The sequence below is a fragment of the Ictalurus furcatus genome, unplaced genomic scaffold (genome assembly GCF_023375685.1).
Source record: "Ictalurus furcatus strain D&B unplaced genomic scaffold, Billie_1.0 scf5, whole genome shotgun sequence".
Lineage (NCBI taxonomy): Eukaryota > Metazoa > Chordata > Actinopteri > Siluriformes > Ictaluridae > Ictalurus > Ictalurus furcatus.
The window spans coordinates 790,398-802,654 of record NW_026521054.1 but is presented as its reverse complement, the minus strand read 5'-3'; the positions used below and the strand labels follow the sequence as shown (position 1 = coordinate 802,654).

At 42.8% G+C, this 12,257-nt stretch overlaps 4 protein-coding genes across 4 annotated transcripts; all 4 read left to right on the top strand.

Annotated features, from left to right (window-relative positions):
• The first annotated feature begins 5,629 nt into the window (after positions 1-5,629).
• On the top strand, positions 5,630-6,612 carry LOC128604921 (histone H2B-like). The gene has a single exon (XM_053620044.1). The coding sequence runs from the start codon at positions 5,686-5,688 to the stop codon at positions 6,058-6,060; it is 375 nt and encodes a 124-aa protein (XP_053476019.1). The 5' UTR covers positions 5,630-5,685; the 3' UTR covers positions 6,061-6,612.
• A 2,011-nt stretch (positions 6,613-8,623) lies between these two features.
• Positions 8,624-10,216, top strand: LOC128604906 (histone H1-like). The gene has a single exon (XM_053620019.1). The coding sequence runs from the start codon at positions 9,359-9,361 to the stop codon at positions 9,959-9,961; it is 603 nt and encodes a 200-aa protein (XP_053475994.1). The 5' UTR covers positions 8,624-9,358; the 3' UTR covers positions 9,962-10,216.
• A 243-nt stretch (positions 10,217-10,459) lies between these two features.
• LOC128604919 (histone H2A) lies at positions 10,460-11,220 on the top strand. Its single transcript, XM_053620042.1, has one exon. The coding sequence runs from the start codon at positions 10,561-10,563 to the stop codon at positions 10,945-10,947; it is 387 nt and encodes a 128-aa protein (XP_053476017.1). The 5' UTR covers positions 10,460-10,560; the 3' UTR covers positions 10,948-11,220.
• Positions 11,221-11,504: 284 nt separating this feature from the next.
• Positions 11,505-12,023, top strand: LOC128604913 (histone H3). The gene has a single exon (XM_053620032.1). The coding sequence runs from the start codon at positions 11,596-11,598 to the stop codon at positions 12,004-12,006; it is 411 nt and encodes a 136-aa protein (XP_053476007.1). The 5' UTR covers positions 11,505-11,595; the 3' UTR covers positions 12,007-12,023.
• The last annotated feature ends 234 nt before the right edge of the window (positions 12,024-12,257 follow it).

The following is a 12,257-nucleotide window of genomic DNA, read 5'->3' as shown; positions in this document are numbered from 1 at the left end:
TCTTGCAGCTCTATTCTACATGGAAGATCTTAAGACATATGGTTTTGATGTGATACCAAAGCCCCTTATTGATGACCTGAAAATCTTAGAAACCGAAGGCATACAGCTTCCTTGTTTTGAACAACCTTTGTTTGGCTCAGTAATTCAAGTAACAGGAGATAATTTGGCTTTAAATGGCTTACTGGCATTTGTGGAATATTTCAGTGCAACTAATTTCCATAGGTTCTGTTTAATTAGTAAGGAAGAAGTTCAATCTATATTTACTGAAGATCATTCTGGGTTAATTTTCCATTCCAAAGAGGTTCATACTGAACATTGTAAGGCACTAAATGAAAATCCTGAACTGCGGTCAATATATGGTGTCAAAAAGTCATGTGTGCATAATTCATTACAGTATTTCCATTGTACTGATAACTATGCTGTTGTCATCATTCATGATCTGCTAGAGGGTGTGGTACAGTATGAACTTAAACTGTTTTTTGAGTACCTTGTTAAACAGGACTATGTCTCTTTGAACACATTGTCAAATAGGATACAGAGCTTTAATTATGGTTACACAGACTGTAAAAACAAACCAAGTGGGTTAAAAATGGATGATAAGGGCAAACACCTGGGTTTGAATGCCATACAGTTATGGTGTCTTCTGCACAACACTCCACTGATATTTGGTGGTCATTGAAAGGAATAACAATCACTGGAACTTTCTCCTGCTTTCGATACAGATTGTCAATATAGTGTTCTCCTACACCATAACTGATGGGATGATATGTTACTTAAAACATCTGATCTGTGATCACCATACTCTATTCAAAGAATTGTTTCCTGACAAGAGGTCGATTCCCAAGCACCACTTGATGATGCACTATCTGAGATGCATAAAAAATTGGCCCTCTTATCCATATGTGGTGAATGCGATTTGAAGCTAAGCACCATATTTTCAAAAGATGTGGCAAAAATTTCAAGAATCTCATTAAATCATTAGTAAAGCAACATCGTCAATTGATATTTAACTGTGAAAATGATTGTTTTAGAAGGTTTTAATTGTTTTTAATTTGGCCCTACATCAAAAACCATCTGTAACTTGCAAGGTGGGGAAGAACTCAGTCAGACATTATATTTAGAAGCCTGTTTGAGTGTTACAAGTACAAAGTGGGTCAGACTTTATGGTACTGAGTATCAGGTTGGTTTGTTCATATGCACTGGATGTACCTATGATCTCCCTGTGTTCAAAAAGGTCTGTGAGATAATAATATATGAAGAGTGTTTTTACATTACAGGAAATTATGAAAGCACTATGTTCTATGATGACCACTTCAATGCATACTCTATGGAAGATAACCAAATGGATGAGTTTTCTGTCATCTCTGTGAACGAACTGACACATTTTTGACCAGCCATTTGACCAGCAGTGGCCATTTGACCAGCAGTGCTCTAATGAGATTAATCAAAGAGAGTACATAGTGCCCAATTGTTATATTTAGAAAGACTTGACATGAGGGGTCAGTAATGTTAACGCCCTTGAAAAAATAAAACCATTATAAAGCAATCAACTTGTTTTTTTTTTCTTTATTTGCCTTTTAGATTTGTAATCATTTAAATGTAATTTTAATTGTGCAGTAGCATATTAACACTTTATAGTGTTAGAGGCAACTCATTTAATAGTATGCAATTACCACTATGAGATTTAATGAATTACTCCTATGAGAATTAATTTCTAACACTACCCACTGGTGTTGAGAAACTAACACTTGAGTAGTGTTCAGTTGCAACTATACAAAGAGTTGATGTGAACTCTATTAAAGTGTTAAAATCCCAATGTGGAGTGTGGACCCCTCCAGACACTTTAAAAGTGTTTACATTAAATCCAATAGAGTTGATTTCTTTCTGTGGATTTTGCTGTGTATGTAAATTAATATGTTCCGTAGGTGGCCTCATCTATTTCACTCGAGAAGATCCAGAACTAGGGAAGAAGATTACAGTGTTAATATTATATTAGAAAAGAATGTGTGTACTTTATGATGTTGATGAATATACTGCTATGTACATGATAAAATGTGAATGTATTATTATTGTTTAAACTATGTTGGCGTGCGCACACACACAGACAGACAGACAAATATAGTGAAATCAGAGCAGCCAGCCATAAGATCCGTTATGACATCACGGTCAGAGTTCTAGAACTAACCTGATGGTATGTTTGACGGTTGTTCTCTTTATGACGCCGGGAATCTCGAGGTTTTTAAACGCTGTGGTGTCTGAGAAGGCCTATATTCATTTGAACGGAGTTATATTTAAATCTTTGGTCTATCTAACCTTTTCCTTTTGTTTGTTTATCTAACATGTTTAAGAATGGACATTGAACTAATGTCTCCAGATACATGTACAGCTGTTTTGTGACAATGTAAATTTGTACATGGAAAGGTTTTTTTTTTTTTATGTCAAGTGATGAAGGTATGTTCTTTAAAAACGAGATGATGACGATGATGATAATAATAATAATAATAATAATAATAATAATAATAAGCTACTGTTAAATAGTTCAGAAGCTCCGTGTATCGTCCTTGATATGTGAAAATGATACAATTTATAGTAATAACGCTAATGAGCTGTATCTGTGTACACTAGCCCAAATCTACCTTCTGTTTCAGGCGGCGTTGTGTGTTGCGCTGGATGGAGCTTGACTGCCCTCGTGTGTCCAACCTCGGGAACGGCAATTTCCCAGAAGCGGTTTTCTGGGTAAGAACTTTGACACAATATTACTCTCTCTCTCGCTCTCGCTCTCTCTTCCTTTTAATCCGGTCCCGTTCATGATAATTGTTGTAATTTAACAATGGTATACATTACCTTTATCTTTGTACCGTTCTTGTACCGTGTGGATATTCCCGAGCGAAATAGATGAGGCCACGTAGGGAACACATGCAGTTGCACAGGCGCAGTGATGAGAATGAACATGAATGTTGGTGCTCATGAGCAAATCTGGCAGTTTCATGATGAACCCGCTACACTTGAATTTGAGATACTGACCGTAAACAAAAATAGACTTCTAAACACCGCCCTTAAAAGCTTAATAACAGAATACGGCAATTTTTGGGAAATTGCCGTTCCCAAGTTTGGCCACACGAGGGCAGTCATGTTCCATCCAGCACAACACACGACGCCGCCTAAAACAGAAGGTAGGTTGTACTACTACTTCTAATAATGACCTCAATCGAAGTAATTAAATAGACAATGAAAGGTGTTGTCTATATAGCTGACCTCATTTTTCTACACTGTGAGTTAAAGGCACACAACTATCAGAATCCCAGTTTATAATTGTGTTTGATTGGCCAAGGAGATTAAAGTGTGCAGGGAATCCGACTCTTTTTGAGCTTATTGGACATTACACATTGCTGTAATTATCTCATTGGCATTAATTCATTGATCATAGTTTATTTGACGAATGCAACTGCTGCGACATATTTTGCCAATCTTAAACTCAGCTGTCATTCTGGAGGAGCAGTTTTGGTTGATGCATGACATTTAGGTTCAAACACAGTGCGTACATTGAATGTAACACAGATAGCGAAAATGAAAATGGGAAAAGAGAAGGCCAGTGATTAGACAGTGTGAAGGCTGACTTTGTTTTCCTACTTGTGTGTGATGTTTGTTATGTTAGTTTCTCTTGCACAACTGTCAAAGTGCATATGCTTTCTTTGTGAATGACACTTTTTAAGAATGAGATGAGGGTTTGAGACAATGTAGCTAATTTCGACCTTCGAGAGTCCATTACATCATGCATTTGCGAGAGCTGATAAAGCAAGGCCTGAGAGTTGTGTTTGCATTCCTTTCTGTGGTGCTTGTAAGTTAGTGAAGTACTTGTGTGGTAGAATGTGGACTGGCTTCAAAGTGAACACAGACATTGGTGCTGATCCGCTGAATGCTGGGCCTACTAATAAAGGCTTGTGCTGCTATGTGCGACCTGTAGTTGCAGTGGACGTAGGACTGTAGTATATACGGGCCTTGAGTCCAAGGACGTGCTCAAAAGGAACGTCTTGTGTTTGAAACAGTAATGTCAATGTTGTACAAACACAGACAGCTTTTTCTAACCTCCTTATGCTGATGAGTGTTTTGGCTGTATGCTTTACTATGTATGTTTTACCCAAAGTTCCTGACTATTGTGTTGTACTACTACTACTACTACTACTACTGCTACTAATGGAACCAAAACATTAGTACCGATAATACTAATAATGTTTTGTATCTGTGTGTGTTTTTAGAGAGAGAGAGAGAGAGAGAGAGAGAGAGAGAGAATGGGGAAGAAGAAGACGTTATCAGGTGAAAAGCAGTGCCTAGTGTTTGTTTTCGAAAAAGAGAACTACTGTGTGACCGTTGGCGTTAGGCCCGCCTCCTCGCCTGTTCTCAACTAGGTCCTGTCGAGTGTGGATAAATAGGTGGGCGCTGCGCGAGAAATTCTGTTGAGCAGCTTGACTACGAGAGCAGCATCATGTCTGGCAGAGGCAAAGGTGGTAATTAATACTCTCTTTTTGCAAGTGGTACCCTCGTTAGTAATTTGAAACTAAAGACTTTAACGACAACAACATCAACAACAAAAACACCTTTAACGAGGTGATAATTATCGCCACCCGGGGTTCGGTATGTCACCCCGTGTGGCCTCCTCGCCGTCGGCGGGGAGGCACTGGGTCAGACTACGTTACAGTGGAGAAGGAGAAGCGCCAGACAGGTCTGAAGTCGGAGTAAACCTTTTAAGTAGTCAATGGATATCGACTACAGATGTATACTCTTTTATTGCAATGCCTAACAGAAAAGAGTATGAAATATGTTTTACCAAAGAACAGGCACTTCAAACATTTTCTCAAATTTTTAATAATAATACAGGAAGTGAATTCTGGAAAAACTGGGAGATGACTACATCAGCTCCCCAAGACATAAAGAGCATTGTAGTAAAGTTTTGGACTGGGAGAATCGCTGACTCGGATGTAGAACAATACCTCTTAAGGTTTGGTGAGATACTGAACCCTGTTGACAAGCCGCTGGACCAGTTCGGGATATGGTATGGAGTCAGGAGATATAAAATAAAACTCAAGAAAAACCCCGACGGAAGTATATTCCAGATACCAAATTCCATTTCCATGGGACCATACAATGGAACGATTACATATCCCGGCCAAACAAAACGATGTTTTATATGTAACGATTCCGACCATCAGGCAAAGGACTGTGAGAAAACAAAGTGCTGGAAATGCGGAAGCTTTGGCCACAAAGGAAAGAGTTGTAGAAATACACAAGTATGTAATTTATGTAATGAAACCGGGCATATATATTTTCAATGCCCAAATTCTTACAGCTATAAACTAAGAATGCCGAAAAATCAAAAAGACATTGACCAGAATGTAACACAAAGCGCACATAACACAGAAACCAAAACAAGCCAATTGTTTTTTCATAGTGCACGTTGTCCTGAAAGTACAAGGGCGGGAAGGGAAACAAAGCGTAGCGGAGGAGGAGGAGGAGGAGGAGGGAGGAAGCAGAGTGCAGTAGGAGGCTCCATGCAGGGGGAGGTATCGAATTTTGGCCAATCAAAAAAAGGTGTCTTGTTTGGGCGTTATTAGCATGTGGGTCTGTAAATAGAGCAGGCGCGAGGCGGGTGCTAGTCATTCTCTGTCCGTTTACTCGAGAAGCAACATCATGCCCGATCCAGCCAAGACCGCGCCCAAGAAGGGATCAAAGAAAGCCGTGACCAAGACGGCCGGCAAAGGAGGCAAGAAGCGCAGAAAGTCCCGGAAGGAGAGCTACGCCATCTACGTGTACAAGGTCCTGAAGCAGGTGCACCCTGACACCGGCATCTCATCCAAGGCCATGGGCATCATGAACTCCTTCGTGAATGATATTTTTGAGCGCATCGCCGGTGAGTCTTCTCGTCTGGCTCATTACAACAAGCGCTCCACTATCACCTCCAGGGAGATCCAGACCGCCGTGCGCCTGTTGCTTCCCGGCGAGCTGGCCAAGCACGCCGTGTCCGAGGGTACAAAGGCCGTCACCAAGTACACCAGCTCCAAGTAAAGCGCGTTACCGCCGTTTTCATCAACCCAACGGCTCTTTTAAGAGCCACCCACTTTTCATACAAAGAGTAATTTCCTCTCTTTCGCTTTCTCTCTCGCTGTGAGTGTGTGTGTCTGTGTGTGTGTGAGGGGGAGGGGGACTTCTGAAGCGCTGCACTCCCGCGGATGTTCAGGCTTTTGGGTAATTCTAGCAGTCTGCTAAATGCAGAGATGAGTAAATCTAAACAGGGTTGTAGCACGGTTTCGGGGGTTGTATAATCTGAGCAATGCAAAATGGGACTTTAGCAGCACAAAGTTATTCGTATTAAGATTGTAGCAACAGGAAGTAGTTGAAAATGGTTTTCTAGTAGCACATAATCATTCTAAATCAGGGGTGCCCAAACTTTTTCCTGTAAAGGGCCAAAAATCAAACTTGATTGAGGGCTGTGGGCCAAAAGTAAATGTTGCATTATACCAAACTGTATTATATTAAAATTAAAGTTGCCATGGTTCCAATTTATCATTTCATAATATTTAGAAATAAATAAATTAATAGAAAATGTTAGTCTGTATCTGCTTGACTAATGCAGTTTTATTTTCAGAGTTCTATAGTTCAATGAAACTTATAGTATAATTAAAACATAGAACCAATCCCATTTATAATACATGTTCAATACCTAATACAACTATTCAAGGTATAAGCAATACAGCCACATGCCTGCAATATCAGTGACCTCTAATGAGACACATGAAGCTGGTCCTTATTTTTCAAACATTTTTCCAAATTGGGATGCAGTGGACTTACTGTCAAAGTCAGGATATTATGGTGGTGAGAGTCAGTTAGTTTGCATCTCAGTTTACACTTGTTTAAGTTCATCAGACTGAAAGTCTGTTCACAGTGGTAGGTACTGCCAAACAGAGACAGCATCACTTGTGCCTGTTTGCACATCTGTACCTGTTTGTGGGGACACGTTTGTAGAAATCTGTCAAGGGAAGGGACCTGAACTTGTGTTTGAGTTCTGAATCACACTGAAGCTCAATTGGTTCCATCTGTAGATCATCACCGACTGTGTCCACACTGATGGTGAAGGGTTGAACAAACCACTCAAAGTCAGAAGCATTGTGTCTGAAGTCCTCAAAGCGACTGTCAAACTCCTGGAAAAGGTTGCTGAGAACAGCATCATACTCAGGTACCTTCTCTTTCATCATGCCTGCCTCTCTAAAACAGGGAAAATGGGCTACATTTCCTGGATGTGGAGATGAGAGAGAGGAACAGTGTGAGATGGGGAGTGAAAGAAGAGAGAGGGAGGAAAATAGAATAAATAACTGACAAAACAAGGAAATTAAATCATGATAATTTAAGAGAACTTTGACACAAAATTTATCAGCTTGATTAACAAAAAAACCCAAAGCTGACACCACTGGATATAAATGCTAACTAAATATAAGTATTAATAATAACAATAACTGCACATAAAACTATGGTGAATATTATAATTGTGAATGTTAGCTGCTGAGAGATGTCTTCTGAGCAGCAGTAGTTTTTGTTTGAAGGCTCTGACGTGATAAAAAAGCTGGGTGATAATCTGGTCTTTTCCCTGGAGCTGAACATTTAAAACATTGAGCAGCTCTGTGACGTCCACCAGGAAAGCCAGGTCAGAAAACCATTTCTTATCCATGGGCTCTTGAATACTACCAATCTTGCTTTCCTGAAAAGCTCTGATCTCATCACGCAGATCAAAAAATCTCCTGAGAACTTTTCTTCTGTTCAGCCATCTAACCTCCTGGTGGTACAACACATCACCATATTGCACATCCATCTCATCCAACAGTACCTTGAACTGCAGGTGAGAGAGCGCCTTGGAGCGTATATCATTCACAATTTTGACGACGTCACGCATCACATCCACAAGCCCGATGGATTGGGCACATAGCTGTTCTTGATGTAAAATACAGGAAATCTGATAGCTGGCCCGTGTGGCACTTTCTTGAGCTGATGAAGGATGTAGCAGCGCGCTCTGCTCAGATCGAAGTTTAGCAAGCAGCTCGTTAGCCTTCTGTTTTCATGCCTCGCCGCTGTCCTTTGAGAAAGCTGAAGAACGTTTTGTTTCATATTGACGGGTTTTGTACTCTTTCAAAACAGCAACGGACTGCTTGCAAACTAGACACACTGCCTTTGAATTGATTTCAGTAAATAAAAAGTCAACTTGCCAAATCTTTTTAAATTTCCTCTTGTCTGTGTGCCAGTGCCTGGATCTCTCCATTATTACCTGTTTGTTGACCGTCGCAATGCATGCTGGCCTTGAAGTATGCATGTACATTAAATAAAATTCTAATTCTTATTCTCTACATTTAATTTCAATTTACATTTTTTGTAGCTCAAAAATAAATAAATAAAAAATGTTAAATTAGAAATGAAGATCAGCATCAATTAAATTCCCCCCCCCCCCTCTCTCATATGGCATGGCGGGCCAAATCAAGTCACTACGGGCCAACTTTGGCCCACAGGCCGTAGTTTGGGCATCTCTGTTCTAACTGTTGTAGTAGCACGTAGTCATTTGAACTAATGTCACAGTAGCACCTAGTCATTCGAACTAAGGTTCAAGAAGCGCATAATAATTCTAAATACTGTTGTAGTAGCACCTAGTCATTCGAACTAATGTGACATTAGCACAAAGTCATTCAAAAGAATGTTCTAGTAGCACATAGACATTGAAAAGAATGTTCTAGCAGCATGGAATACAACACACACACACACACACACACAAGGCTATAGCGGAGCCTATAGTCACGCGCGCTGTGCTTTACACGGCCCCCAACGCGCTCTGCTTCCGATACTACACACACCACTCGACAGCTGCAAAGACATCAGGCTCGTTCACAAGGCTCCTCTTTAACTCGGCCCAGAACGCATACGACGGCCGTGCCTGCTTTTCGCCCGTTTTTACACACCACATCGCACCAAATGCGCAGCCCGCCGGCTTGAGTACAACGCGCGCCGCGCCTTTTCATGTGCGCTGCGCGAGACTGTTGCTCTCTAGCCGGCCAGGCCGGGCCACGGGAGAAACGAGAAAGCCCGTCCTCGCTCAGAGTGTGCTTCAACGTTTTGAATCTCGTCTTGCGAGTGGGATTTTCACCGAGAAATGCCATGAGAAAACACATCTGAGCGCGCCGCGTCCGTACATTCATTCAGCGGCGCCCGAGTTGAGTCTACAACGCTCTCATATCTGTTTTTAAGACCAGCCGCGGGAAGGGAGGATCCTGTGTTACACACTAACGTACAGCGTACGACTCGTGTATTCTACGTAGTTCCAAGAGAGATGGCAGAAGTTGCACCCGCTCCCGCCGCCGCGCCGGCCAAAGCGCCCAAGAAGAAAGCAGCTTCGAGAGCAAAAAAAGCCGGCCCTAGCGTCGGTGAGCTGATCGTCAAAGCCGTTTCCTCGTCTAAGGAGAGGAGCGGCGTGTCTCTCGCTGCTCTGAAGAAAGCGCTGGCTGCCGGCGGATATGATGTGGAGAAGAACAACTCCCGCGTCAAGATCGCCGTTAAGGGTCTCGTGACTAAAGGCACTCTGGTGCAGACCAAAGGGACCGGCGCGTCTGGCTCTTTCAAGCTGAACAAGAAGCAGACCGAAGCCAAGAAGCCCGTGAAGAAAGCCGCGCCCAAAGCGAAAAAGCCCGCCGCCACGAAGAAGCCCAAGAAGGTAGCAGCCAAGAAACCCGCCGCCGCGGCCAAGAAGTCTCCTAAGAAGGCGAAGAAGCCTACAGCCGCCGCAAAGAAAGCCACCAAGAGCCCGAAGAAGGCGAAAAAGCCCGCGACCCCTAAAAAGGCAGCTAAGAGCCCCAAGAAAGCGAAAGCTGTCAAGCCCAAGACCGCAAAGCCTAAAGCGGCAAAGGCGAAAAAGGCAGCGCCCAAAAAGAAGTAAAGACGTTTGTTTCTTTCATGCTTTTGTTCCTTAAACGGCTCTTTTAAGAGCCACCCATATTTTCCTTTAAAGAGCGACAATTCATTTTCAGTCAAGCTTTATGGAATCAAAGCAATACACGTTAGAAACATACAATAGTATGGATACACATATCTGCTACATATGTATACATAACCACACGCTGATGCTGATTTTAGTACAGTAGAAAAGAATCCTGATCGTGATTCCTTAACGTCATTCCTGATCTCCAAAACCATCACAGAATATGTAGGATAACATATTGATGCATAATAAATCAATGTTAATGATAAGAATAAATAAATTCAGTATGTAGTTGTTACTTCGTGCTTTTGTATGAATATTCCCTTCTGTCTGTTTTCATTCGCGCGCTCGCGCTCTCTCGCTCTCTCACACACTCACACACACGCACAAACAGGGGTGGGAGGGGTGACGCTGGAATTCGACGGCCTGTTTGTGATTGGGTAATGTGCCACTGCGTTCTTAGCGAATAAGAGAGTGGCCGTTTTGTCTATATCACGGAGAGCTTGGGGTGTAATGTTCATTTCGGAGTTGTTGTTAGAACAGATCTGAGCATCAAGATGAGTGGCAGAGGAAAAACCGGTGGAAAGGCTAGAGCTAAGGCCAAGACTCGTTCATCCAGGGCTGGACTTCAGTTCCCCGTGGGACGTGTGCACAGGCTTCTGCGTAAAGGCAACTATGCCGAGCGCGTCGGTGCCGGCGCTCCGGTCTACCTGGCCGCAGTGTTGGAGTATCTGACCGCTGAGATCCTGGAGTTGGCCGGTAACGCCGCTCGTGACAATAAGAAGACCCGTATCATTCCCCGCCACTTGCAGCTCGCCGTGCGTAACGACGAGGAGCTGAACAAACTGCTCGGCGGAGTGACCATCGCTCAGGGTGGTGTGCTGCCAAACATTCAGGCTGTGCTTCTGCCTAAAAAGACCGAGAAGGCCGTTAAGACCAAGTAAACTCGTCCACTGCTGCTTTGTCAACACCCAAAGGCTCTTTTAAGAGCCACCATCTCTGCTTCAAAAGTGCAATTTTACACCCGTTTTTCTACTGAAAGTGTGCACTAGAAAGTCAGCACGTTTGAAACGACAACACAAGCGTTATACTTTGCTAATAATTATGTGACTAACGTTAAGTAATAGTAATAATAATAGTGGTAGTTAGCTTGTTGCTTAAATGAAATCTAAGGGGTGAAAGTGCACTTCTAAGACAGCATATTTATAAATAAAAAAGGACTTGATAATTTTCTAGTCATGATACCATATTTAAGTAATGACTATAAGAACAATAGCAGTTAGCGTGCTGGTTAAATGAAGTCTGAGGAGTGAAAATGGTTAGTGACGGCGTTGTGTGTGTTCCTAATGAACAAAGCATTTGTGTTAGAGAGAGCGCCAATAGAATAGAATTGTGGCGGGCGTCTTGTGTTTCGAACGGTGGCAGAGAAGACGGTCCAATAGTCAAAGGTGACGTAAAACATTCTATCGAATAGCAGACGAGCGCGTTCGAGACGCCCAATGAGCGCAGGGCGGCGTTATGGCTTAAAAAGGCCGCGTTCGAGCGCGCCGTTTATTCTGTTTTTCTATCCGTGAAGTGCAGAGCTTGACACTATGGCAAGAACCAAGCAGACCGCCCGTAAATCCACCGGTGGTAAGGCGCCAAGGAAGCAGCTCGCCACTAAGGCTGCCCGCAAGAGCGCGCCGGCTACCGGCGGCGTGAAGAAGCCTCACCGTTACAGGCCCGGCACCGTGGCTCTGAGGGAGATCCGCCGTTATCAGAAGTCTACTGAGCTGCTCATCCGCAAGCTGCCCTTCCAGCGCCTGGTGCGAGAAATCGCTCAGGACTTCAAGACCGACTTGCGTTTCCAGAGCTCGGCCGTCATGGCCCTGCAGGAGGCGAGCGAGGCATACCTGGTCGGTTTGTTCGAGGACACCAATCTGTGCGCTATCCACGCCAAGAGAGTGACTATCATGCCCAAGGATATTCAGCTGGCCCGCCGTATTCGCGGAGAACGCGCTTAAACCACATCTCCGTCTAACACCCACAAAGGCTCTTTTAAGAGCCACTTCATCGTCTCAGAAAACAGCAAATTTTCTTTCTTGGGCAGTTTAAGTATGACAATGTGGTACAGAGAGAAGGAACAGTAATAATAATAATGTGTGTATATATGTATCTAGCTATCTCTCTCTATATATATGTATATATATGTGTGTGTGTGTGTAAATGAAGTACACGGCTTTCTATTTCTATCAACATTAGAAAAAGGTTATTT

Bases quoted from the DNA above. Each gene is read 5' to 3' on its own strand.
- LOC128604921 (XM_053620044.1), top strand. From the start codon at position 5,686: ATGCCCGATCCAGCCAAGACCGCGCCCAAGAAGGGATCAAAGAAAGCC.
- LOC128604906 (XM_053620019.1), top strand. From the start codon at position 9,359: ATGGCAGAAGTTGCACCCGCTCCCGCCGCCGCGCCGGCCAAAGCGCCC.
- LOC128604919 (XM_053620042.1), top strand. From the start codon at position 10,561: ATGAGTGGCAGAGGAAAAACCGGTGGAAAGGCTAGAGCTAAGGCCAAG.
- LOC128604913 (XM_053620032.1), top strand. From the start codon at position 11,596: ATGGCAAGAACCAAGCAGACCGCCCGTAAATCCACCGGTGGTAAGGCG.